The sequence below is a fragment of the Beta vulgaris genome, chromosome 4 (genome assembly GCF_026745355.1).
Source record: "Beta vulgaris subsp. vulgaris cultivar EL10 chromosome 4, EL10.2, whole genome shotgun sequence".
Classification (NCBI taxonomy): Eukaryota; Viridiplantae; Streptophyta; class Magnoliopsida; order Caryophyllales; family Amaranthaceae; genus Beta; species Beta vulgaris.
Window position 1 is genome coordinate 26,676,403 of NC_079205.1, and position 27,269 is coordinate 26,703,671.

At 37.6% G+C, this 27,269-nt stretch overlaps 1 protein-coding gene and 1 non-coding gene across 9 annotated transcripts in view; both read right to left on the reverse strand.

The window, feature by feature from the left end:
* LOC104884291 (hypothetical protein) overlaps nucleotides 1-21,172 on the reverse strand; it is a 32,590-nt gene extending 11,418 nt beyond the window's left edge. The window contains exons 1-7 of one of the 8 annotated variants that reach the window (XM_019247563.3): nucleotides 20,743-21,168; nucleotides 19,159-19,275; nucleotides 16,327-16,427; nucleotides 16,058-16,129; nucleotides 15,608-15,689; nucleotides 15,422-15,502; nucleotides 9,580-9,666 (exon numbers count right to left, since the gene is read on the reverse strand). In XM_019247563.3, the coding sequence (XP_019103108.1) occupies nucleotides 9,580-9,666; nucleotides 15,422-15,502; nucleotides 15,608-15,689; nucleotides 16,058-16,129; nucleotides 16,327-16,427; nucleotides 19,159-19,275; nucleotides 20,743-20,970 (768 nt within the window). In that variant the 5' untranslated portion in view covers nucleotides 20,971-21,168. Of the gene's footprint in view, nucleotides 1-9,579; nucleotides 9,667-15,421; nucleotides 15,503-15,607; nucleotides 15,690-16,057; nucleotides 16,130-16,326; nucleotides 16,428-19,158; nucleotides 19,276-20,742 lie in introns of all 8 variants that reach the window. The other 7 variants (XM_019247564.3, XM_048637852.2, XM_048637851.2 and 4 more) reach the window with 7 other exon arrangements.
* A 5,215-nt stretch (nucleotides 21,173-26,387) lies between these two features.
* On the reverse strand, nucleotides 26,388-26,494 carry LOC125494213 (small nucleolar RNA R71). The gene has a single exon (XR_007270582.2). It is a non-coding gene; the product is annotated as a small nucleolar RNA R71 (small nucleolar RNA).
* Between the last annotated feature and the right edge of the window lie 775 nt (nucleotides 26,495-27,269).

Below are 27,269 nucleotides of genomic sequence, written 5' to 3' on the forward strand. Positions count from 1 at the left end.
ACTATAAACATGCTCATTGGACATGCCATATCAATCACAAAACTCCACTGGAGCTAACTAGCCAATGAAAAGGATCTTCGATGTGATTGGCAATGAAGAGAAGATCTGAAATATTTCATACTTCTTACTTTATTGTTCATCATAGGTAGTGAGAAGATCTTTACCATAGTTAGTAGATTGTGAGGCCTCAAACTATTGAAGGATGAGTCTATGATGATGTTTGTTTATTATTGTTTGGCCCTCATAAAGAAAGTGAACTAATATAAAATTGCTGGAAAGTTGCTATGGACTGACGATAGATTGTGTAACGATTGATATGGGACACAGGGAGTACATTTGTACATCTCCCATTTATCAAAGCATGGATTATGCACTATGGTGCACAATGCTCATTGTGCACCCAAAAAGAACATACCATTTATAAAAAGGATTAATTGATGGGAATAATCCACCTTTGCCTGTTCTTCTTGGATTGGTCCCAACTTTTGATAATCCAGCAATAATTCCACCTTTATATAGAATCTGCTCAGAGTGGGCCTTTGCAACCTCTATAACCTGTTTGACCGGTTAAAAATTGTTGATTTATTTTTAAAGTTGTTAATTTACTTTTGAAAATTGCCGAGCCCACCACCCCACCCCCCCCCCCCCCCCCCCCCCCCCCCCCCCACTGCTGCAACCCACCCACCCCCCATCATAGCCCAAACCCTTTTCCACCTCCACCCTAACACCACCCAACGTTTCCCCTACTGCCCACCTCCCAACCCCACCTTATTGTAGCAACCGAAACTCCATCCACCCATCAAGCCCTCTCATTATCCCTCTCCCGACCACACAAAGCCACCCCTCAACCTCTCTTTCTGCATCTTTCTGGAAGGTTTTCTAGTTTTTCCAGCGCCGTCCCCGACCCCACAGCTATTCCGATCTCCATCGTCACAGTTGAGAAGAACAACGGCAAACTCGCCATATGCGCAACTTAATACTCCCCTGGAGAAACCGCTTCGATCTCCATCGATAAATCTGTCTGCAATATCATCTTGTATTTCACTACATTTGCCAGTTGCCACGATTACCAATGTGGTGCTCTTCATTAAGTGGTGGTGATTGGGACTTCCTCCACCACTGCAAAATCCGATCGCCATTCTTCGACCAGCACAAGATTTGCGTCCCCTAGAGTCATCTGGAAAGAGAACTCCAGATCTACCACCTCGAGCACCAGCAGCGAAGACGCTCGGTCCTCCACTGGAGCCACTGCATGCAGCAGCTCCCTTCTCAAATAAAACCACTGCCTTGAAGCCCTCAAAAGAACTGTTGCGCTCCTCAACGGACCTGCCAGTATTCGAATTTAGGCTCACGGGAACTTCATCCTTTTGGTTGTTACCTATGCATCCATTTTTCAGCACACCACTCGAGCAACCAGATTCACTCGATATATAGATAATTTCAGTGCTTCATCCTCTTCTTGAATCTGCTCCTCCATGAGCTCCTCCTTCTTCAGCTCCTCTTTAATCAATTCAATTTCACATTTCATTTGAGCCAAAGCCTTATCAATGATACGACCTATGTCCTCGCATAACCTTGTTGACAACCTCTTTGTGATCTCATCGAAGTTCTTTTTGAGCTCTTCCATGTCCAGAATCAGACTTCCAGCAACTTCCATGGTAGTTTTTTTTTTTTTTTTTTTGCTAACAAATCGAAAACTCAGCAATTAATCTTCCTCAATGAACTGCTCTGATACCATTTGTGATGAACAAAATACTTAGACAATATAATTAAGGAAGAAGATGATGATATTTGATTAATGGAAATCCAAATTACGGAAAATAAAAGGATAATTGCCAAGTTTTCGAGTGACTTGGTCACACTCCCAAAACTGACCTCTAAAATAAAATTCTCCAATATTTTCTTCATGTCCTCTCCTAACACTAATTCCTTCTATTTATAGAGCTATTTACTTGCTTACTCCTCAAGCTAACCTAATTATATTGTACTACCCATTTTACCCCTCCACTAAACCAATCAATTACACACCCATGCCTCATACCTCCCGTGACCGCACAAAGCCACCCACCCATTCTTGACACCACCAGCCTTCCTCCGACACTCAACGCATCCCCCACCCCTAGCTTGATACCTCACTCAGCCCCCATCTAGTTTCCTAGTTTCCTGACAACAACACCATCCCACGACACCTCACGATGCCCCACCGCCACCCGTTTTTGTTCTTAAATTTCTTATGGCTTTTGCAATTCTTTATTAGTGGGGACGGGTCTGCGTGGGGGATGTGATGGTGGAAATGTGGGGAAGAAGATGCAATCGGAGGTAGCGGTGTTATGTGAGGAAGGGCTGAGAAAGGGCGGTAGGGGCAGGGAGGGGGTTGGGCTACGGTGGGGAGATAAGTGGCTAGATAAGTGGCTGCTAGGGAGGGGTGAGGGTGAGGGTGAGGGTGAGGCTGGGGTGGGGGGTTGGCTGGTTTGGTGAGGTTTATAGATTTTTTTTTTTTAAGTAATGATAATTTTTATAATTAGAATGAGAGTTTAATTATGAAATTAGGTTTAAAATGTACTTAAGTAGCTGTTAATTATGTTATTAGGATAGTTTACCTAGATTTGAAGGTTACTAACAGGTAAAGACCCATTTTGAGTAGATCCTCTCGAAAGGTGGGATTATTGTTGGATTATTAAAAGTTAGGACTAATATGGGAAGACCGGGCAAAGGTGAGATTATTCCCATCAATTTTTCCTTACATAAACGAACACGAACTTTTTCAACAACTTTTCTATTTAAAAAAAACACATGGCTTAAAATTAAAGAACATGTAAATCTATATTTATAAAAGAACACAGGTTATAATGAAAAGAACGTATAGTACATGAACATGTGTGCATAAGGTAAAAGAATATATACCTTTCAAATTTAAATTTGAAAAAGGAATCTTTGCAAAAAATGTTTTTTAAAGGTAAAAGAAGTTGCAAGATTTAAGGAAACAAATAACAATTTTTTTAAAATTATAAACTTTAAAAATGATAAAACGGCGTAGTTTAGAAAAGGGTACACCATCCTCTACATGCACTTGGGTGCATGTTCCTACTTGCGCCCACTTATAGATGTTAAAATCAAACACTACATAGTCATTTTCAGTAAATTCTCCGTTCTATATATCTATTATTCCACATTTTATGAGGACCACTTGTCTTTAGCATGTCTCTACTTTATTCATAGCCTTATATGTGTCCAAAGGGTATGTAGTTATTAATAAAGAGCCCAGGAAGTATGATTTGTTAGCATTAGAGCATATCTTATTGGCAATACATTGTTTTTTGTATTTGCTTTCAAGGTTTAATCGATTATATAATCCTACGACATTACTTTCATTCAAATAAGGAAACAAGTATTTGTATGATATTCGGAAAGATGATTATTTTTAACCTGTTTGAAATTTTGACATGGAGAAAACAGATATAAGTAACGAGCTTTGCCCCATTAAAACAATTTTGTTTAACATCATCTTTGTGCGACAAGTTTGACGATTGGATTGATGAGATCTCACATTCAATGATGAGAAGCTACAAGTTTCAGCATGGACCATGGACATTATTGTGAAAGTGACAACAAATGGGACGTTGAATATTGTGGTCAATGCTGGAAATTGCATGCTTATTATAACCCACCTTGAGGACAAAGTGGATGTTTGGACAGCCTGTAATGTAATGAACTGGCCCCTTGGGGAGGGGCACTCTAAATTTTACTTTGTAATTCTATTAGGATTTAGCTTATGCAAAAAGGCAAATGAGTTAGTTAGGGAAAAGATGCTACCAAAAAAAATTACAGAACGGGGAAGCATTCTAAATATAGTGAAAGTTGTAATATAGTTTCTTTTGATTTGATTGAGAAGAAGCCTCCTGAAAGCTTGCATTTATCACAAGTTGCCATAATTTTCTAGATTATTAATTCTAATCTCCTTCCTCTTTCTTTACTTTTTGCTCAGCTATGTCAGTCCATGACACATTTGGGATTGTACATGAAGGAATTATGTCCTCAATAGTCAACTCTAGTACAATTACTAAATATAACATGGATTATATTATGGAGATAATAAATTCATTGAATTGGGTCGTCTATACGTCTTGCTAGAGAATGCTATAGAACTTCAGGTTTAGTAAATAATAAACCCGAAGCCCAATTACATGGATCAACAAAAAAAAGACCTAGAGCCCATGAAGGACTCTAGGGATGGCCGGCCAAAGAGAAGGAAAATGAGAGGATTCCTAATCTAATTTGTTCCTATAATTAGGAATTAGAAAATAAAACAGTGAGTTTCTCTTATTATTTTTCTCTCTCTCATCTTTTCTCTCTTCAAAACTACGTAATATTAACTCCAAGAAAAAAGAGCCCTTCTTCCTTCCAACCAGCATTGGTGGAGTAATCGATCTAGATTGGTGGACCAAGTAGAGGAATCACAGTTGCGGTTCCATCTCCGGATCTCGACAAGCTTTCTGGAAATCACGCTTCAAAGATTAATTCTAAAACTATTATGTGATCCTTGATTGTATATGCATGAGATCCTGTTTTAAGTGTTTATGAATATGATTCATAAAATTCCGCTTATAGTACTTAAAATCCTCAAGTGGTATCAATTTTAATCTCTTGCATATAGATTTTTGGTCATAATATTTAGATTTATTGTGATGTGTATGGCTAATTTTAATTTGATTAAGAGGAGGAAATGAATTATGGATTGACTAATTAATTTAAATTGATTAAATGGAGATTTCATTGCTTATTTTTTCATTATAAAGTGGCCGAAAATTTTGAATTCTCAACCCTATTTTTCGAAATTTACAATTCTGAATTTTAAATCTCTAAATTACGAATACTATATTCATATTATTAATCTAATTTTCAAATTAAAAAATTGTTTATGTACGAAATTAATTCATGTGAAAAACATTTTATATGAATTAGAGATTAATTTATGTGAATAACCCTAAAAATTAATAAAGATGGAGATTTTATTTTAATTTTCTGAAATAGGCATAAAAGAGTTTATGTTTAATTTAATTAAGATTACTAAATTAATTTTGCAAAAGGTTGTAACTTTAATTTCCTTCAAACAAAATTTAAAAAAATTGAAGGAGGGGGAAGAGGAGCAACCACGGTTGGTGGCAGAACCACCGGCAGGTGGGCATGGCTGCTCTAGTGGTATGCCGAAAGTAATCGGCGAGGGACGGTGGCTGCAGCAGCCACGTGTGCGACGCACGACGTGCGCTGCAGCAAGCGTACTGCTAGCTGGCGCTGGCAGCCTCTTACAGGCGTCGCCTCGCAGAAGAGGGTGCAGGCGAGATTCTGATGGAGGGGACCTGAATGGGTTACCGGAGTTCTAGCTGTTCGTGCTTTTGGGAGTGCTGCCGTGGAAGGCACCCTTTGTGTTGCTTTTATGGTTCCACGTTTTTTAAAGTAATAAAAAAAATTCTTTTTCGAGAAACTAGCCGCGTAAACTAGCAGGAACAAAATTTTATTTTCTTTTGATTTTTTTTTCAAAAATAGAATTTTGAGAAGATTAAGTAAATTCCAATTAAGTTAATTATGTTAATTTTGACTGGGTCATAAATTAATTCCATAATTTGATTCTTTAATCTAATTAAAATTTAATAGGCTAGATTTTCTAGGATAGAATCTTTTAGGTGGTTAGGAATAACTTAAATATTTTATCTTCTTGCTTTAATTAAGAATATTTGATATTTTGATTATTAGCAAGTATAATATGTGATATTATTATGTGGCTTTTTATATTTGATGTAACGGTTTTTTCACCAAATATCTCTCACAAATTAAAAAAATTCACAATATATCCTCAATGTTTCAAAAATGCACCATATACCCCTAGACTTTTCGAAAACGTTCACCAAATACCTTTTTTGTAACGGCCGTTAACTCATCGTTACCTTTATTTTCCATTTTGCCACTACTAAGCCCTAGCCCTAACCCTAAAATCCCTAACCCTAATATAAACTCTAATCCTTAACCCTAATCTAACCCACCCCACCCAACCCAACTCCCCACCCCTCCTCCTCCCCTCCCATCCACCCCAACATAGCCCCCTCCCTCTCCGCTACATCCACCCCAGACCCCCACCTCCACCCTCGAATTCTGCGCCAGTCCCCACCCCCACCTCCACCCTCTCAGCTCTCGCCCATTTTCGCGGCAAGCCCGTCCCCTCGAATTCTACGCCAGTCCCCACCCCTTCCCCTCCTCGATTTCTGTCGCTAACCCCCTACCCTCCCCCTCGATTTTCACAACAAACAACATCTTTCACCGGAGATTTCAGTCGCAATTAACGAAATATCCGCAGCAAATTTGGGCGCGCAAGATCTCTGGTGGAGCTTGAGTTGCGAGAGGACGGGAGAGATTCAAGGCTGGTAAGGGGAGGGGATTCACGGCGGAAATCGAGGGGAAGGGAGGGGGATAGTGTGGGGGTTGTGGTGGCAGGGGGTTGGGGATGCGGCAGTAGGAGAGGGGATGGGGGCTGGGCTCGGTTATAGGAGAGGGAAGTGGGGGAGGGGGTGGGGGTGGGGGTTGGGCTAGGGTGGGGTGGAGTTGAGGGAAAAAGGTGGGTTAGGAGTACATTAGGGTTAGAGACTAAATATTAGGGTTAGATTTTAGGGTTAGGGTTAAATTGTGGCAAAATTGTAAATAATGCAAACGGTGAGATAACGGCAGTTACGAAAAGGGTATTTGGTGAACTTTTTCGAAAAGTCAAGGGTATATGGTGCATTTTTGAAACATTGAGGCTATATTGTGAATTTGTTAAAGGTCAGGGGTATTTGGTGAAAAAACCCTTGATATAATTGCTATGAATAACTAGTATGGCCCAAATTTTAAGTTAGAAAATATGATTTGCGTATCGTGATGTATTCTTGTAATTTAAATACGATATGCGTATCGTTAAGTATTTTTGTAATTTATTTAATTTAAATATCGGTTTTTTCACCAACTACCCCGACTTTTCAAAAAAAATCACGTGGTACCGTCCAACTTTTCAAAATACACTGGGTACCCCTAAGTTTAATAATAATTCACGTGGTACCCTCAAATACCCTTAATGACTAACAAGGTTAACCGTCGTTAGTCATTAACTCTAATTTTCTGTTTTAAACCCTTATTAACCCTAATCAACACCTACCTCTAACCCTAACCCACCACCCTACCACCCCCTCCCTCACTATCCCACCACCCCTGCTATCCCCCCCCCCCACCTAACAACCCTCCCCCACCCCCGCAGCCCCCCACCCCCGCTACCCCCCTCCCCCACCCCCACAGCTCGATTTCTCCTTCCCCAACGCTCCTTCCTTCGCGCCTCCCTCCCCTACCTCGTCGTCCTTGCTGCTGCGGCGCCTCCTGATTTTGGGTTTCACGTGGTTGTGGGCTCAATTTCGATTTTTGACGAGGGAGGGGAGGGAAAATCGAGCTGAGGGTTGGGGGGCTGCGGTGGTGGTGGGGGGATGGCAGGGGTGGTAAGAGGGTGGGGGGATGGCAGGGGTGGTAGGGTGGTGGGTTAGGGTTAGGATTAGGGTTAGGGTTGTAGGCTTAATTAGGGTTTTAAACAAAAAATTAGGGTTAATGACTAGCGGCGGTTAATGCCGTTAGTCATTAAGGGTATTTAAGAGATAGTTAAGCACGCGATGTTTACCAATCTAAACAAGAATTATAAAGTGTTATAATTAGTAAAAGAGTTTACTTACCTTAAGAATGTAACGTTAAGATAAGGCCTCCGTTTGTTACATGTTGATAGGATCTTGTATTCATTTATTCAAATGGGACATTAAAATTGAATAGGTGATCAACCTAAAACCTTTTGCATGTTTTAGGTTATTTTATCAACATAAAATTGAACTTTGTTTTTGTTTTGTGTCTGTAGATACTATGTCTAATAATAATAACAACAACTCCGTTTCCAACATTCGTCCTAGTGAAAATTCATTAATTAGGAAAGGACCCTAAGGGTCGAGAGGATGTCTTAGAAACCCCACTTCCTGTGATTACTGATGAATCGACTGAAGCAAACAACATCGTGCTAAGCAGGCCAATGATAGGTCTATGCCAATCATTTGCTTGATGATAGCAACCATGGAGCCGGACCTCTAAAAGAGGTTTGAAACAAGGATAGGGAGATACTAGAATGTCACATGAAGCCGGGTGAAGTTGTTGGCCCCCATGTTTTCGAAAAGATTTCGCTATGATGAGTCTTTTCAAAAACATGGAACGACTTGGATTCCCTTATACGGTTAAGTTCGCTACTAACATCATTTTCCATTCAGTTCAGGATGACCTTCAACATAAATGAGTCCGAAAAGACTTTGCAAGAGCTGCATGGGTTCTTGGTCAATGCTGAGGGGAAGATCTGTAAGGAACCAAAGAAAGAGGTTTTTGATGGTTCAGAAGGGAAAGGGTTTCAAGAAGAAATGGGCAAGAAAGAAGGACAAAGGCAAGCAAGTTGTCGTTGTTGCTGAAAATCCCAAGCCAACCGCGAAGCCAAAGGTCGCCGCGGAAAGCAAGTGCTTCCAGTGTCACAAGATAGGACACTGGAAGACGAACTGCCCTCTATACTTGGATGAAAAGAAGTCTGGGGATTCTACTTCAAGTATATTTGTTATTAAAATTAATTCGACTTTTACTTCTTTATGGATATTGGATACCTTCACATAGTTAATATGTGCACGGACTAAAAAGAAGTCGGAAGCTGGCAAAGGGCGAGGTAAAGTTGCGCGTTGGAAATGGAGCACGGGTTGCTCCACTTGTCATAGGAAGTTATAGCCTGCATTTGCCATCTGGCTTGTTTTAAAATCTCAATAATTGTTATTTTGTTCTTTCACTAACTAAGAACATAATTTCTGTTTCTGTTTTGGATTATGAAAAGTTATATTTTGAAATTAAGAACAATTGTTGTTCCATTTCCTACAATAATATGTTTTATGCCAGTGCTAAATTGATAAATGGCTTATATGTGCTTGATAGGTCACTACAAGTCAATAACATAGATAACAAGAAACCAAAATCAAATGATTCAAACCTAACCTACATTTAGCATTGTCGAATTGGTCATATAAACCAAAAACGTATCCAAAAGTTACAACAGGATGGTATTCTTCCATCATTTGATTTCGAATCATTTGATCTATGTGAATCATGTTTAATGGGTAAGATGGCAAAGTCATCGTTTACTAGTAAGTGTGAAAAGGCTAGTGAGCTCTTGGGCCTCATACATAGAGATGTTTGTGGTCTTATGAGCACAAAGGCAAGGGAAGGGTTTAATTATTTCATTACCTTCATTGACGATTGGAGTATATATGGATATGTCTACTTAATGAAACATAAGTCAGAATCTTTTGACAAATTCAAAGAGTTCCAAAATGAAGTACAAAATCAATTTGGTAAGATGATAAAAGCACTGCGATTCGATCATGGTGGCGAGTATTTGAGCCATGAATTTGATGATCATTTAAAGGATTGAGGAATTCTTTCACAATTAACTCCACCAGAAACACCGCAGTTAAATGGTGTATCTCAAAAGAGGAATCAAACCTTACTAGATATGATGCGATCAAATGATGAGTCTTGTTGATCTTCCGATTTCTTTTTGGGGATATGCTCTCGAAACAGCTGCACACACTGAATAGAAGCCCGTCAAAGGCTGTAGAAAAGACTTCATATGAGTTATGAAATGGAAAAACTCCAAACATGTCTTTTCTTAAGATATGGGGATGTGAGGTATATGTAAAGCGATTACTACTAGACAAACTTGCACCCAAGATAAATGTCCTTTTGTGGGATACCCAAAAGAGACAAGGGGTTATTACTTATATAATTGTCAAGAGAACAAAGTGTTTGTTGCTCGTGATGGTGTCTTTCTTGAAAAGGAATTTGTTTCTAGAAAGACAAGTGGGAGTAAAATAATACTCGAAGAAATTCGAGATGAGCAACAACTAGATGTAGTTCACACCATGTTAGAGACGGTCCGACAAGACGAAAGTCAAGTTCAGGAGATGACGTATTCAACGCGTGAACCTCCTACAGTCCCACTTGAATCTAATTCAAGCGAAAATCTTTAAGAAGTTGAAGAAAACATTTCTCTTGATGATCAGGCCTCGCGTAGGTCAAGTACAACCACTGATTCCAAACAAGAGGTTGGTTGATTTTCTGTTAACTTGAGAATTCATAACCTACTACCTACAAACAAGCTTTGACGAAATGGCTTAAGACCATGAAGTTCGAGTTAGACTCCATGTCTAAGAATAAAGTTTTCACTTCCACTCCTAAAGTCAGGTCTTCCTTCCCCCACATAACCAGATTTTGTCTTCTAATCATGTTCTGTTTCAGGATCCGCGAGGGACTCCTAAAGTGCAACTCAGTATCGACTTGCGTGATGGGGTTAACCATATCAAGTGGGTGTTCAAATTGAAAACAGATAAAGATGGAAACGTCTGTCTACAAAGCAAGACTAGTTGAAAAATGATTCAGACAAATCTATGGTATAGACTATGATGAGACCTTTTCTCCAGTAGCAAAGCTTAACTCGATTCAGCTACTTTTAGCGACTGCTGCATTTTACGATTACAAAATTTGCAGATGGGTGTCAAAACCGCATTCTTGAATGGGTTCTTGAATGGGAATGTTTACATGAGGGTTTTGAGGATCTAGAAAATCCTAAAAGAGTTCGCAAGCTTCAAAGATCTATCTATGGGTAGAAGTAGGCATCTCGAAGCTGGAATCTTCGGTTTGATGAGGCAATCAAACAATTTGGTTTCCTCAAAAGCGAAGAAGAATCTTGTGTTTACAAGAAGTTTAGTGGGAACAACTTAGTCTTCTTGGTCTTGTATGTAAATGACATACTAATCATGGGAAATGACATACCAATGCTTGAGTATGTCAAGGAATGGTTGAAAAGTTGTTTATTTATGAAGGACCTTGGAGAAGCTGAGTACATACTGGGAATAAAATCCATAGAGATAGGTCTCGAAGGATGATTGGGCTAAGTCAAGAAACTTATATTGATAAGGTTCTTCAAGGTTCAACATGGAAAACTCGAAGAGAGGTTTCGTTCCCATGTCACATGGCATATCGCTTAGCAAGAGTCAGTGCCCGACTGAGCCTGATGAGTTAAAGCGAATGAGTAGCATTCCTTATGCTTCGGCTATAGGGTCTATCATGTATGCCATGATAAGTACTCGACCTGATGTTGCATATGCCTTGAGCATGTGTAGCAGGTTCCAAGCAAATCCAGGAGAAGCACACTGGATTGCTAAGAGCATCCTTAAGTACTTGAGGAGGACTAAAGGCATGTTCTTAGTATATGGGGACAAAGTGAGTTGGTTGTTGAAGGTTACACGGATGCAAGCTTCCAAACCGACAGAGATGACTACCGCTTCTCAGGGTAGTCTTTTTCTAAATGGAGGAGCAGTGAGCTGGAAGAGCTCAAAGCAAAGCACTGTAGCAGACTCTACGACAGAATCAGAATATTTAGCAGCAGTTGAAGCAGCTAAGGAAGCAGTTTGGATAAAGAAGTTCTTGACAAGTGGATATCATACCTATGCTGTGAAGGAATTAGTTGTTTGTGACAACAATGGTGCTATTCGCAAGCAAAGAGCAAGATCACATAACAAGTCCAAACATGTAATGAGGAAGTTGACAGGAAGGATTGGATTTCAAGATCTGCAAAGTTCACACGGATGAGAATGTAGCTGATCCGCCAACTAAACACTACCTCAACCCAAGCATGAGTGTCACACTAAGGCTATAGACGTGAAGCAAATGATGGAGTGACTTTAGATTGTACTAGGTTTAGAGAAACTTATTACAATGTAGAGACATGGTTTTGCTAGTTTATGTTTATGAGAAATAATTTTTTTTGTCTTATTTAATTTTGGTTTGTTATTAAATAAAATATCCAAAATATATCTTGAATTCAATGGTTTTGTCAAATATGTAATTTGATGAAGAAACACCATAAGTGAACATAATTCATAGAATATTAGAGTTCCCAATCTAAGTCATTAAATTGGACATAAATGACTCATTAAAGGATTAACATATAAGATTGATTGATAGCGTCGTTTCATGGGCTATAGGAACATGGAGATGTTTAGTCAATCATATGGATATGTATAATTGATACATGATCGAACAGACCTACTTAGAAGTTTCTATAACTTCGTAATTATATTAGTGGACTCCTAAGACATGAGTGGAACACTACTTAACCTAATGATTGGTATAACTTTGATGTTGTCAAACGTCATGCCATGAAAAGGAACTATAAAAGCAGCATTCGGGTTGTGCTAAAAGTTGAGTGGGAGTTTTTGTTGCCACAAGATTGAAAAGTCCTCCTATATGAGATGGGATGGGTGTCTTCGCCCCATTGAGAGTGAAAATTGAAAAATGCATGGCCGTGCTCAAATGGATTATATGATGATCATTTATTTGTCAATACGAACTCAGATTTCAAAGATTAACTTGAAGATTAGTATGGATGACATAGAAATATGGTCATACTATCGAATTAGACACGACTTAAGGAATTTGAATACTGCACACTCGTCTCGGACAAGTGGGAGATTGAAGCAATTATGTCCTTAACTCTAGTGCAATTACTAAATATAACATGGACCATATTATGGAGATAATAAATTCATTGAATTGGGGTCTATACGTCTTGCTAGAGAATGTTATAGAACTTTAGGTTTAGTAAATAATAAACTCGAAACTCAATTAGATGGTTCCTACAAGGTCACACTTGCACAATCTAGATTAACAAAAGAAAGACCTAGAGCCCATGAAGGACTCTAGGGGTGGCCAACCAAAGAGAAAAAAAAGGAGAGGATTCCTAACCTAATTTGTTCCTATAATTAGGTGGGGAATTAGAAAATAACACTGAGTTTCTCTTATTATTTTCTCTCTCTCCTCTTTTCTCTCTCTTCAAAAGTTACGTAATATTAACTCCAAGAAAATAAGAGCCCCTCTTCCTTCCAACTAGCATTGGTGGAGTGATTGATCTGGAGTGGTGGACCAAGTAGAGGAATCACAATTGCGGTTCTATCTCCGAATCTCGACGAACTTCGTGGAAACCATGCTTCAAAGGTTAATTCTAAAACTATTATGTGATCCTTGATTGTACATGCATGAGATCCTGTTTTAAGTGCTTATAAATATGATTCATGAAATTCCGCTTATAACTTAAAATCCTTCAATACACGCCTTCTCGGGATTGAGAAAAATATGGTGTAAGATAGGGAAATGAGAGTGAAAACCTATATTGATGACACAACTTGACTCTATTTATCCCCTTTGAATGTTTTGACTCTAATCCTTGTACTTTGTGGACTTTTCTTGATGTGAGTTAGAAGTAGTCGTTATATAGAGTTCTAGTTCTGTTAGGATTCTATGTAAATTAGGAGTTTTATTTTAATTAAGTATTTAAGTGATAAAGGAATCCTATTATACTTAGGAGTCTAATTCCTTATCAAAGTCTAAATAGGAGTCTTATTTTACTAATTATATTAGGAATAGGCGTGTGATAAGTATAGGATATTATTTATCTTGATCCTTAAGATAAAGATAGATAAGTTTATTAGTTGTTATCTTTAAGCTTTACTAGTTATAATAGGTTTAGGAAAACTTGTACTATATATATAGGTTTTCGGCCATAATAAAAGTTAGAGAGTAATTTTGAGTTAATTCGTGTGAATTAAAGTTTCAGGAGAGAATCCACAAAGTTTCAGGAGTGAATCCACAAAACCCCTAGTTGAACTTTGAGTCGAAATACGCCTAAGTTCTTCATATCTTGGTAACTAATTGAGTTATTGCGACGAAATACGCCAGTATACTCAAGGTTACATTAAATAAAAACATAAAAATCCAATCTTTCATAAATAAAGCCACTAAACTACATCAAGAGCCCTAACCAAGTGAATTCTTCCATAAAGAATCACATCATTTCTCCCTAAAGGTCCAAGCATTACACAATATAAAAGTTACTTTGTACACCGCTATTCATGACAAAAGGAGACCTGAATGAGTAATCAATTCCTGAATGATTAGGAAGTTGAATATTATTTGAATAATAAAGGGAATTTTCATTCGATAACCCTTGTTTTGGACAATTCTACATGGTAGAAAATCTATTTCCGCATTCCATGCGGTATCGTATACTATTAAAAAAAAAATTTACTATATGACCTTTACCTAATCTTTCCCACTTAAGACATGATTTCCACTTTTCAACTTAACTGCATACACTTGATAATTGATTACCATAACTAAAAAGTAATTAATGAGTTTAACCACCATCATGTCTACAAAGCTTATTATCATGTTGAAAGGAATAAAAAGAATATGTGGTTTAAAAGGCCCCATATAGTGGAGTTATGCAATCTAATGTACAAGAAGAATATAGGGGTACCATGTATAATTATGAAAACGGATTTTCAACAAAATACCCCCAATTAATTTTCTTTTTCACCAAATACCCTCCAACCTTCCCAAATTCACCATATACCTCTTAATTTCTTTAAAATTCACCACGTGCTCTTAATGACTAAAGACTATTAACTTTTTTGGCCATTGATCCTTAATTTCGTTACTAAATCCTAATTAACCCCTAATGGATCCATTTACCTTAATTGACGACTATTAGAACACTTTCTATCTAGGTTGCACAGAGACGGATATGGATACGGATAAGGGTGCGGATTCAGGTGCGGGGACAGAAAACGACACGATTTTGAAATTTTAGGAATGGGTACAAGTACATGGCCTAGAAGAAGTACCCATGCTACATTGCTTTCCGTAGCCCATTCTCTCTTCTCTCTCTTCCTCCATAACTCTCTTCATTCTTTTTTGGTCATAAGTGGTGTTCTAATAGAGGTTTATTAGGATAAATGACTCAAGTAGGGCTAATTAGGGTTTAGTAACAAAATGAGGGATTAATGAATAAAAATGTTGATTGTCATTACTCATTAGTCATTAAGGGCGTATGGTCAACTTTTAGGAAATTGAAAGGTATATGGTGAGTTTTCAAAGGTTGAAGGGTATTTGGTGAATTGAAGAATTACTCTGGGGCATTTGCTGAAAAACTTGTTATATAAAAGATGCATTTAGTTGCTAAAATATTCATCGCCAAAAGTTAACTGGGGGAGATTGAACATTTTACATATGTTCAATTAGCTAATTTAACACAAACAATGTAGACGGTTGTTCAAATCAGATATGGAGGATTCTCAGCTATATCCGAGTAATTCTTATGGCCCAAAAGCCTAGTTAGTAACAGAAAACATTGCATATGAGGAAGAACATGTTTGAAAGCATAATGAATGTCACTTTCATGCTAAAGTTGGAAAGAATTTTTCAAAATGCTGGCAGTAGTATTTACCTTGCAGTGCTGCTGAAATACCGGAAAAACAGTTTCGTCCTTTACTACAGTCTCCGCGTGTTTCCTGTTCAGCACAACCCACTATCCCCACGCAGCCAAAAAAAATTGGAAAACGAAAATTATACGACAAATAGACATAGCTAACATAAATATTATACACCCATAATTAGTTCCTAATGCTGATACCTGAGAGCCTTTACGCCAATTGTTAACAGGAACAACAGGATGCATCTTTGGATTGTAGCGTCCCTCCTTTGTGTCAGCAAAACTACTCACAGAATTAGAAGCTACAACCAGTCAATAGAAATTCCAAGATTCATATGGCAAGCGAGTAACTTATCAAAACAAAATAAATAACTAATATGAGATCATAGCATGAAAAGCCTTGAAGCGCAAATAATTCTAGCTTTAAGTCTCTTTGCAGGTTCACCAAAAAAAAAAAGTCTCTTTGCAGAAAGATTCCAAAATAAAAAAACAGACATCTAGTAATTGTGACACAAGCAAAATATTTGCATAAGTAATTTAAAGACAATCCTATTTAGTAGTTCCGAAATAAATATTTAGTAATGGTGACACAAACAAAATATTTTAATTTAAACTCAAAATGCATTCCAAAAATGGACCTACAGATCTTACCTGTCAACAAAACTGGTAGGTGTTGACATGATATAATCATATGTATAGCTAAAGTTGTATAGAGGTATACAGCTGAAATAAGATCAGATAGCTGAAATATTGTTAGAAAGAGATAACTACACATTAACGCTTATAAATCATCTATCACAAATATTCCACAATATCCATCTAGCATGGCCACTGCTAATAACTCTTGCTTAGTGCAAAAACATCAATACAGATACATGCACAGGATAGTACAAATGATTCTTGAATGGATCAATGCTCACCTATCGGACAGGAAAACAAACCGTTCATTGGTATGATCAACAAGTGCTTTTTGAAGCAAAATCCGTTCTGCCTGAATCATGCTAGCCTCTCCCCAATCAATCTGGAGAGGTAAAGTACAATACCAGACCAAAAGATTCAATGATAAGAACCACTATAAGATATTGTAGTCTATTTCACTCTTACCACTTATCAAAATGAATTGCAAATGGAGAACAACACAAAGCAATAAACAAATAAACCAAAATTGAGAAGCAAGCAAAATCTAGGATCTCCATAAGAGGAGAGTGAACAAGGGACTTCAGAAAAGAGAATAGCAATAAATAATATTATAGTCGGCCATGGGGAGAAGAAAATTTTCTTTGGGCTACTTTTTTTTGCGTAAAGTACATCCAAAGCGAGTAACTTTAATATGGTGATATGAATACTAAACCAAATAGCTTAATAATCAAGTATGAACAAGAATCTTTAAGAAAAAACTCCAAGAATTCGAACAAATCAATGTGAATAGTCGAACTAGGGATATTTCTTGACTCAAGATCACTCCTGAAACTTGAATACAAGAATCTAAACACTCTTAAAAATACTTCTAAATATAAGATGTTTAACACTAAGAACTTAACACTCTTGAAAAGTTATTAATGGTTTGATTAGTTAGCTCACAAGCAAACAATCAAGAAGTATGTAAAACCAAACGAAAACTATCTGTTATTGATTGAAATACACGTCCCTTATATAGGGTACATAACCGACTAAAGATAAGCATAAAACTAGGATACGAATTAACAATAAGATAAGAACTAAGCTAATCCTATCCTATAACTAATCACACGCCTAAAGATAACCATGTACATCACTTGTTTATCCTATCTAACTATAAAATCTATCTACTAGATATATATATAGATAATAACATAGCAATTCTAACAGAACTAGGAATCTTATGTAGCAAGTAAGAAGTAATCCTAACACAACTAGGACTCCTCTTTACTCCATTCCCATGCCACTTTACATGTTCCATGTCACCGCACATGCCAAGACTTGATTCCTACTCTTGAGTTCAAACCCTAGAGTGTCCATGACATGGATCAAAAACTCGTCCGTTCCGTTACAGAACGGCCATTCTGTAACGGATTTCAGACCCACCGTTCCGAGAAACACCGTTATAACGCCGGGAGTTAAAATTCACACGAAACTCGCCGCGACGCCGTTCTGTAACGGTGGAACGCCGTTCTGTAACGGGTTTTATATAAGAACGCCCGTTATATTTGAAAAAAAGATAAAGGAAGAAAAAGTTAAAGAGAAAAGAGGCTCATGATCATTAGATCTAACTTAAACTGAAAGTTTAAATCTTACCTGATCATTAAATCTCAATTTCCATCAAAACCCCTCAATTAATTTCTTTGAAATACTTCTTTTAAACCCTAAATTAGATCCCACCTTCATAGAAACCCTAATATGCGTGACACAAGGGATGCAATTGACAGCCACTACGTCGTCTGTCAAGGCAGAATATGCCGGCAAGAGATGGTCCGTCGGCTCTGGCACCATATCTGCCGGTGAGACATGTAAGTTTGCTGAGAAACTCATATATCGTTCTTTTCTCCTTCTCTCTCTCTCTTTTATCTTTTTCTGTTTTATTACTCCATAGGCTGTACTAGTTGGTCAAACAGAAGAGATGCAGTCTATGGTTATCACGTGCATGACTTTTCTCTTTTTTCCCTTTTCTTTTATAAAACCTTTTTTTTTCACAGTAATTTCTTTTACAACTGTAATTTTCTAGAACCTTATTTTTCTCCTCCATCTATTCAAGAATTCAACGCTTGTCCATTTTCCCAGATCTTTTAAATTATTTTTCTCCTCCATATGTAAAAACAAAGGTTTTGTTTTAAAAAAGAAAGCATTATCCAGTTTACTTATCGATTAATAAGCCTTGTCAATAACAAAACTACAAACAGCAAATTGAATAAAAAAAATAAGTTTAAAATATATTTTTAAATATCCCAAACAGTGTTTATAATACTATTAGACACAACATAAAGTGAAAAAACATAAAACAAAATGAAATTGCCACTTAAGTGAATTTTTCCAAAAAATTCACGCCGCGACGGCCGCGAAACGTTCTATTTGGCCGTTACGGGCCGTTCCCGCGAAAACGTGACCGTTACCGCGAACGCGACCGCGACCGCATTTTTTTTCCCTGGTCCATGATCAAGTCAATAGGCTCATGGATAGCAAGTGCCTTTGCATCACTATCATATGGCTACAAGCAGGGCAAAACTTGAAGAAAAGGATGCAGGTGAAGATATTAAAATAGCTGGGGGTAAAACCAAGTATTAGTAATTGGGGACCAGTACTTATCTTAGAAAAAGAAATATAATTAGAATGTACTGTAGTACTAGTACATAAACCTGAGGGCCTGTCGCCTACCTGTCTCTTTACAGCATTCTTATTAGAGGTGACATAAAACTTCTAATATTGACAAGTGTTTCTCCATGTCTGTGTGTATGCAGAATAGGAACTCTGCATAAAAGTACAATTTACAGTTTCCTGTGGAGTTATGCTCATGGTGGCTGCCTAGATAAAAAAATTCTTTTTCTCTCCCAGTCTCTAGACACCAGGCCACAGCGAAGGCAATTAAATTTGCACCTACTACTATTCCATCCAGTTTATCCATGGGACTATACTCTTGTCGACAGAGATTAAATTAAAATCTGTAGATTACGAATATCACCAATCAACTAAGCTTCTATATTTGTCAATATTCTAATAATATGTTCACCACAAAAGTTCTTGCAGGATACTAACTTGGGAATCACAAAGATAGATGCTACCTGTACACTGCCATTAACTTGACGATTCAAAAAATATGGGGACTTTGTCGTTGCCTTGCTGAACAAGAACCCAGGTCTTGAGTGAACAAAGACTGTAAACCTGTTGTTATTGTCTGCCTGAAGAATGATAGCCATTACAAACACAAAAACAGGACCAACATAATCTTCTTTTCTCAAGTAGAACAAGATACTCTACACATAATATCATATTTATCTTGACATTCTGATGTCCAGAGAGTGCAAAGTAATTAGCTGGATGTTCAGTCCAACATAGACTCACACAGAAACATTCAAAAGTACACATGTATTTCACATCAGTTTTGAAATTTACGCAAAAAGAAAAGACAATTATCCCCTCAAAGAAAAAGAAGGCAATCAAATTCACCCTAACAGAGCTCATCTAAATTATACATGTCCTCTTTTGCCATTGGTGGACATGACAAGGCTTAAAAACTAAACTCTGTGTAATGGACACAACTGGGCAGCTTCCGAAATTCACATCAGGTCTAGGCTTCAGAAAAAACCTTTCATTTACAATTAACAATGTTAAGTAGCACACATGAGGTGACCTGAACGACTCCTTCAAAACAAAGCCTGATCAAATCAGAATAAAAAAGAAAGCCACCAGCACCACCACCAAACAAAAATCCAGCCAAGCCAAGGTGTTAAGATCTGCTGAGGTCAAAATTCAGCATAGCGTACCACGAACTTCGGATAGGGAGACAGGATGTTTCTATAAAATACTCATATTCCTAGCATGGAAAAAATTCTTCTTATATGCACAGAGCAAGAAAAGCTATGATTTCAAGTGAAATGGTACATGGAACATAGGACGGTAGGAGCATATCCCACTGTCACCTAATTCCTAAACATCCCGAAAACTGCGATCCAGAAAATAAATGAGCAAGTGGTATACTTTGGGCCAAGTCAACAAATAAGGTAGCAAATTGCAGTCGCCTTCTCATTTTCGACCCACAAGTTAGATAACACTGGCCTATCCATTCGCAAATTAATGTAAACATAATGGCAGCTTCAAGTATATACTCTACAGCTTTTAATTCTGTTCAGCTATCCTTTTCCATTGTTATTTTGCTTCAAGTATATGCCTTCATCCGCACAGCGTAAAACCCCAAAATTGAATTCTGGTTTTATTGTTTGGGAGATTTTAGGATTCAGTTTTTGGGTAATTTGAGGAAGAAGTGATACAGATAAAACGAAGTAAAATAGAAATTAAGGGCCGGTTCCGGATCAATTTCAGTTTCCAGTAGAATTTATGAATGTAAAATTCATATTATAAGGGGTATAATAAACTTAGAAATAGTCTTGTATTAAACATGTCAAATTAGGAAAATTGGAAACTACATTCTCTTGTTTCCATATTTTTGTTTTTAGTCTGGATACAAAAAGAAAACGATAATACATCAGATCCACAATGTTTTGAACTCTGAAACAAATTCACTCATAATTACACCACCAAAAATGCAATAAATTATCATACAAGTAAATAGAATAAATGAACATCGTGATCATTAACTTACAAGTGAAATGGAAATGAAAAACAAAGCAGCTAAGAAAGAAACTCACTTGGAAGAAAACATCCCAAACGAAATCGAGAGGAAGACGATTGCGTGCTATGAAGAGGAAAGCAATCTTAGGCTTTTGAGCAAAAAGAATAGGCAAATTCATGGTGGGGGGGTTACTTTCAAGAAGTAGAATAAAGCTCCCAACGCAAAGACATAGTAGAAGCATAAATAACAGTCTCGACTTCCATTTCTGCTGAGACCTGTTTTGGAAACTCGTCCTTCGCTTCATCTGTTTCAGATTTACTTTACTCCCCCAGTTCCAGAGGAGAGTACAGAAGTCTAACTAAGGCTGAGTTTTCATCACGAGATTTTGATGTTTGTTTGTTTTGTTTTGTTTGTTTATTACTCTACCAAATTTTGGAGTTCAAATCACAACATAACGAGTGTTGTTGTTGTTGGCTGATGCCTGATGTTACTTTACGCCAACATAGACACATAGTAGATTCAAGATTGGTTTTAGTAGTTGCCAAAAATAAAACGAAGGTGCCAGATGGAAATTGGAATGGCTCATGTGTACTATTTTGACGTTGATTGTTGGAAACTAGTTTAAAATGCGTGTAAAAACGCGCAGAATGTTAATTGTTTAAGTTCATTTAAAAAAAATTAAATAATATGAATGCAACATACCTAAAAGAAAAAGTCACATATAATTATAAAAAACACGGTAATCGAATAACATGCAACAAAATCGACGGTAAAATAATTGTAAGTGACTATATGAGCACATTGAAAGAAAAACTAAGCATATAAATTGAAAGTTTTCATAATACTTATTACTAGGGGTGTTCATGGTTGGTTAACCATCCCGAAACAATATTTCGGTTCGGTAACCGAAAGTTTTGGTTCGCTCTTTTTGCGAATCGCAACCGTAAACGTTAGACCGGTTACCGCCTAAACGGTTAACCGGTTTTTCCAGTACCGTTTTTCGGTTAACCAATAACTGTTATTTAGTTATACTATTATGTTTTACTTAATGTACATATATATTTTCAGTTTTTTGTGCATATATTTTAATATTATATATACTCTAATATAAAATGCATTATAGTGGACAATAAATCAATTGGAAAACATAACCAACACTAAGAATTCACTTCATTTCCTAATTATAGTGTTTATATTAGTACTAGATTTTTCAAATAATTACATACTTCCTCTTATTCTTGTAACTTAGCAACAAATATTAGAATTAATGTAATTGTTTGAAAATGTTTCACAACAATTAAACAGAGAAAAAAATATTTTGGTTAACCTTTCACTCAAAAATCATAACTGCAACCGTACCGTTTAACCGCTTATTTTATCGGTTATATCGTTAAAACTTTTTTTGTTGGTACAGTAACCACCCATTTAGACCGATTTTTCGGTATTTCGGTACGGTATTTCGGTTTCGGATATTATGAACACCCCTACTTATTACACATTCTGAAACATTTATACATTACATTTGTGGTAACATTTGAGTTCTCACACTCTTTATCACAAATTAAAATCTTCAAAACCTTTTTGCTTGTAACTCTTTATATAACAACATAGAATTGTTCGTGGCTAAATACTGGTCGAGCAAGATAAAACATACAACCAATAGAAACTGCCTTCTCTGGAATTTTATGGAAACTTTGTTGCGTCTGATGGCATGTAAGTGTCATTCTAGAAATGAAAACCTTGTCCCCCCACATTACTGCCGAACACAACAACCGTCTCAATTATGAGATTGCCAAGATGCTTGATGACTAACCTGGTACCATTACATAGCTCACAAGTCTAGTCCATATTCCTTAGGAGCATCATCGTTCCCCCTACCTTCAATCTAATGTTATGATTTGACAATCCCCCGCACTTGATCGTAAATTCAGTAGAATACATGTCATGAACTCCGAAATTCTCTTCCTCAACGGAAATTGCATCTGGACTCAGATAACTTCTTTTTTTCACATGTCAAGCAGGATAATAGATGTTCATTAACCATGTTGGCAATATCATTAGTTGGAGCAGGAATAGCTCTTTGCTGAAAATATTTTGCTTCCCATATGTGATTCTCTAGGTCAGGATATGTACTCTCGACTATTGCAGAAGTAGGGTCATCTCCTCCATCTATCAATGATGTCTCATAAGGAATTTATACATCGGCTTCACCATCATTCAGCTCACCTACTTTGTCGTCTCCAATGTTCAAAATCCATTATAAGAACTCCCTAATCTCATGCACACTTGAGCTATCGAAACATATTCTCAAGCGCATATTATGTGTTAACCTTAGCAAAAGAAAAAAAATCCCATAAGTAAGAATTGTTGATTGTTGAGAACACAATATCTTGTTTGGTTCCTTTGGGAACAACATGCAATATCTGTCTTAAATCACCGACGAACACAACAACCTTTCCATCAAATGGAATATGTTGATTTGTTGTATTCATGCATTACATAACATCACTTAAACTTCTATCTAGAGCTTCAAGCTAAGGCAATATTTATGCATCATAGGAGTCGCATTCCAAAAGATCAGTTTTGTCCTTACAAGGAGGGTTATAAGGTCTTATCCTGATCTAATTGTTGAACACATTAAGTTCTCAGTAACATTTAAGGGAAATTCAAATCTAGAATGGAATGTTCTTCCGTGTGGAAGCAACAAAGAGGTAATCCCACTTAACGCAGCTGGCAAGATAATTTCCCCTTTACGCGGTAATGCATCACATAGTAATTTCCATATGTACGTCTTATCAATTCCTCCATAACCATATACAAAGAAGATGCATCATTCACCTCTTGATACATTAGTGATTTCATTATAAATTGCATGTTATTCAACAGTCAATCCCGAATAAAGTTCTTTAAATTCATTGTCTAACTGCTCTCTGTCATAATATAGCTCATCAATTATGAGCTTATTTTAACCATATGAGATCATCAAATCATCTAGAAATGGCATTTCGGTGATTTAAGGAGGGTGCTACCATTACTTTGTAGCTTAACTTCAATGTCAGCAAGAGCTAAGTTTTGTAATTGTCTATCTTTTAGGCGCACTTGTTGAGTTCCCTGTTTTGAGTTTTGAGTGATGACAAACCACATTGAACTATTATATTGCATGCATGTTTCTGTTTACATGTTTAGGTGCTAAAGTACGAGTTCAATGGATAGAAAAACGAAGCTTGTGAAGCCAAGTCTTGAAGAATTGCATGAAGACCAAGATCATGTTGTAGCATTTAGGTCTTAGATGCAATGTAAGTGGTATAAAGGTGTTGATGCACTATAAAGGTTTGAAACTAGAGAGATAAGTTAGTTGTGGATGACAAGAAACCTCGGTTACTTGTCATACACAACTACAAGTAAACTTGGTTGACTGGAACAGTCTGGAAACAGCTCTAAACCAGTCCTCTAGGGTTTATTTCATACATTCGTATTTTAGGAAAGTTTTCTTTCCGCGCAAAATTGTTTTTCAAAATACACGGATGCATGGTTTGTTGTGTGAGCAAGATTTCTTAAGTACGGTAAGTGTGTTATATGATACGATATTATGGTTTTATATAGAGTTTTCTCCCCTATTTATGTGCTAAAAGTTATGGTTATGGTGCTCTTAGGAGCCATTTGGTACTAACTCTCTCCATCTAGTTGTGGTTTGCTGTTTTGTATTGGATTATAGGTTTTGGGGAGCTATTACCAACTTTACATGATTGCACATTGGATTAGAGAGGTTAGACACTGAGTTTCAAGATCCCGAGGATGCTTTCCGGGACTTTGAGCAAAGGAAGAACAAGGAACGCGCATAACCTGACCGGCCCGATAGGATCGGGCGGCCCAGCCCGATCGGGCGAAGAACACAAGTTCCAAGTTTATGCTGCGGGCCCGATCAGGCGTCAGACGCCAGTCGTGATTCGGTGTCTCACCCGATCGGGCGACCTGGCCCGACGTCGGGCGCCCCTGCCACTTGCTGCTACCTACCATGTTATCAGACCGCCCGATGTCATCAGGCAGGTAAGCCCGATCTCATCGGGCGTCTGGGGATTTTGGCTTTTTCCTCCGCTTTGGAGCCCGATTCCATCGGGCATTTTGGCCCGATCGGGCGACTGACGACATGCGGTTTTTTAATGAATACGAGCCCTTCTTTCGAGACTTTTTGGCTATTGTTTTAGGGCTTGTATAAATAGAAAAATCAGAATTATTAGATCATCTTGGTTTTTATTATTAGTTTTCTCTAGAGAGTGTTTCAAGAACCTTAATTTAGTGCTTTGTGATTTCAATTCAAGATCAAACCTTTTGCTTATTCATAGTTCAATATAATTCGGTAATCTTTCTTCATTATTTCTTTGTTATTTCTTCCATTGTTAATTAGATTATTTTCTTAGTTATTTGCCATGTTTCAAAGTATGAGTTTTTATATGACTTTGTTATTGTTTTCATGATTATGAGTGAGTAGTCTATATCTAGAATTGTGGAGATCTATGTATGCAATGAGAGATTGATAGATTAGTTTGATTACTTGTATTTCAACTGTTTCCTTTGATTGATTCTTCATGCTAGATTATAAGTTAGGCCTGATTTTATTTCTATTGTTGCAATACTGAATCTACTTCGAGAGGAGAGATACCGTATAGGCTTTCAATTATTAGGCAAAGTGACCCTTGACTATGCGAGAGCGGCGGTGATCTTTGAGGGAGGTAATGTTCGAGAGAAATTACATGTGCCCTAGACAGTTGACTTACTAGGGGTTATTATTTATCCCTGATTTCCTGAATTGTATGCATAGTGATCCATGATTCTAGTACTTTATTAATATATTTACACATTCATATTTAGTTCTGCTATCTGCTTAGTTTAGTAACACAACCATTCATTCGATTTCGTTAGTGTAATATTAGAGTTCAGATACGATAATATAACTTCTCCCTATGGATTCGATCCTGACTTCCCTGACTACTAGTTAGTGGACCTTAGGTTATTTTTTATTAGGTGATACGACTTTTGCCTATCAAATTTTGACGCCGTTGCCGGGGAGACGGTTTATTTTATTTTGTCTGAATTATAGTATTAAACTAACCTCTACTCTGAAGAACACTTGTTCTTTGGAGCATCTCACGTTTGTTTTAGTGTTTTTGGTGTATGAGCAGGAAATTGAAATCCCCAAATCTCATCCCGTTCGATCCGAGATTGAAAAGACCGCTCGTAGACTCAGAAAGAAAACTAACAAGCTAAGCTGTCTGCAGGGACACCCTCCCAAAAGACACCATCTCCACCATCTCTCCACACCACAGAAACCCCACCTCACCTATTACTGTCAACATGGGTGAGAATGTTACTCGAACCTTCAGAGACTATGCAACCATCTCCTGATAACGTGCCTACTGGGGTACGGATGCCCACTATTGCTGCTACAAATTTTGAGATCAAGTCTCATGTTTAATATGGTTCAGAACAATCAGTTCGCTGGGTTACCATCTGAAGACCCAAATCAGCACTGCAGAGATTTTTACAGTGTTGTGCTACTCAGAAGCAAGCTGGTGTTACTCCTGATGAGATGAAACTCCTTCTATTTGGTTTCTCTTGCGCGATAAAGCTTTGTTCTGGTATAAAAGCTGCCTTCCACCATCACCACCTGGCCAGAACTTTCCAAGATTTTCTATCAAGTGGTACCCTTACCAGAAAACTGCAGATATGAGACATGCCATAGTTACTTTCACCCAAGATCCTGGTGAATCTCTATATGAAGCTTGGGAGCGGTTCAAGGATCTGCAGCGTCTATGTCCTCATCATGGGTTGGACCAGTGGTACTTGTGTCAGATTTTCTACACTAGAGTTGATGCAGATACACGACGGGTAATTGATGGAGCATCTGGTGGGTTCTTCATGGATAAAGCAATTGAGGAAGGGTATGAACTTTTGGAGAAGCTAGCATCTAATCAAGCCTCTACCATTCGTTCCTCTTTGAAAAAGGGGGTAAACATGATGTTGAAGCCATTTTCTACTGTCTGGGCAACTAGCTACTCTAACTCAGAAAATTGACTCCCTGAAGTTAGGTAATGATTCCTCCCATATGAGTGTTAATGCGATGGCTAGTGCTTCTAACTATAATGTGCATATGTGATGCTTGTGGAATATCTGGGCACAACTCTCAAGAGTGTCCTGCGCTGGGAAATAACTGTGAGGCGTCAATGCTTTCCAATCACAACCTAGGAACCAATTCAACCCTATTCCAACACCTAAATCCTGGGTTAAGACACATCCAACCTCTCATATAGGAGTACTAATGTGTTGAACCCTCAACCTCAACAACCATATCCACCTCAACAACAGGGTCAACAATACCAACCTTCACAACAAGCTCCACCTGGTTTTCAGAGAAATCAAGCACCTCCACAGCCTGCTCCTCCTGCTGACCCAGCCATGACAGAGTTGAAGAATATGATGTTCCAGATGCAGAAGGGGTTCAATGCTTTTCAAGCTGACACAAAAGCTCAACTGGAAAATTTGGGCACGCATAACAAGATGTTGGAGACTCAACTAGCTCAGTTGGCTAGTTCTTCTGCTAGTAGG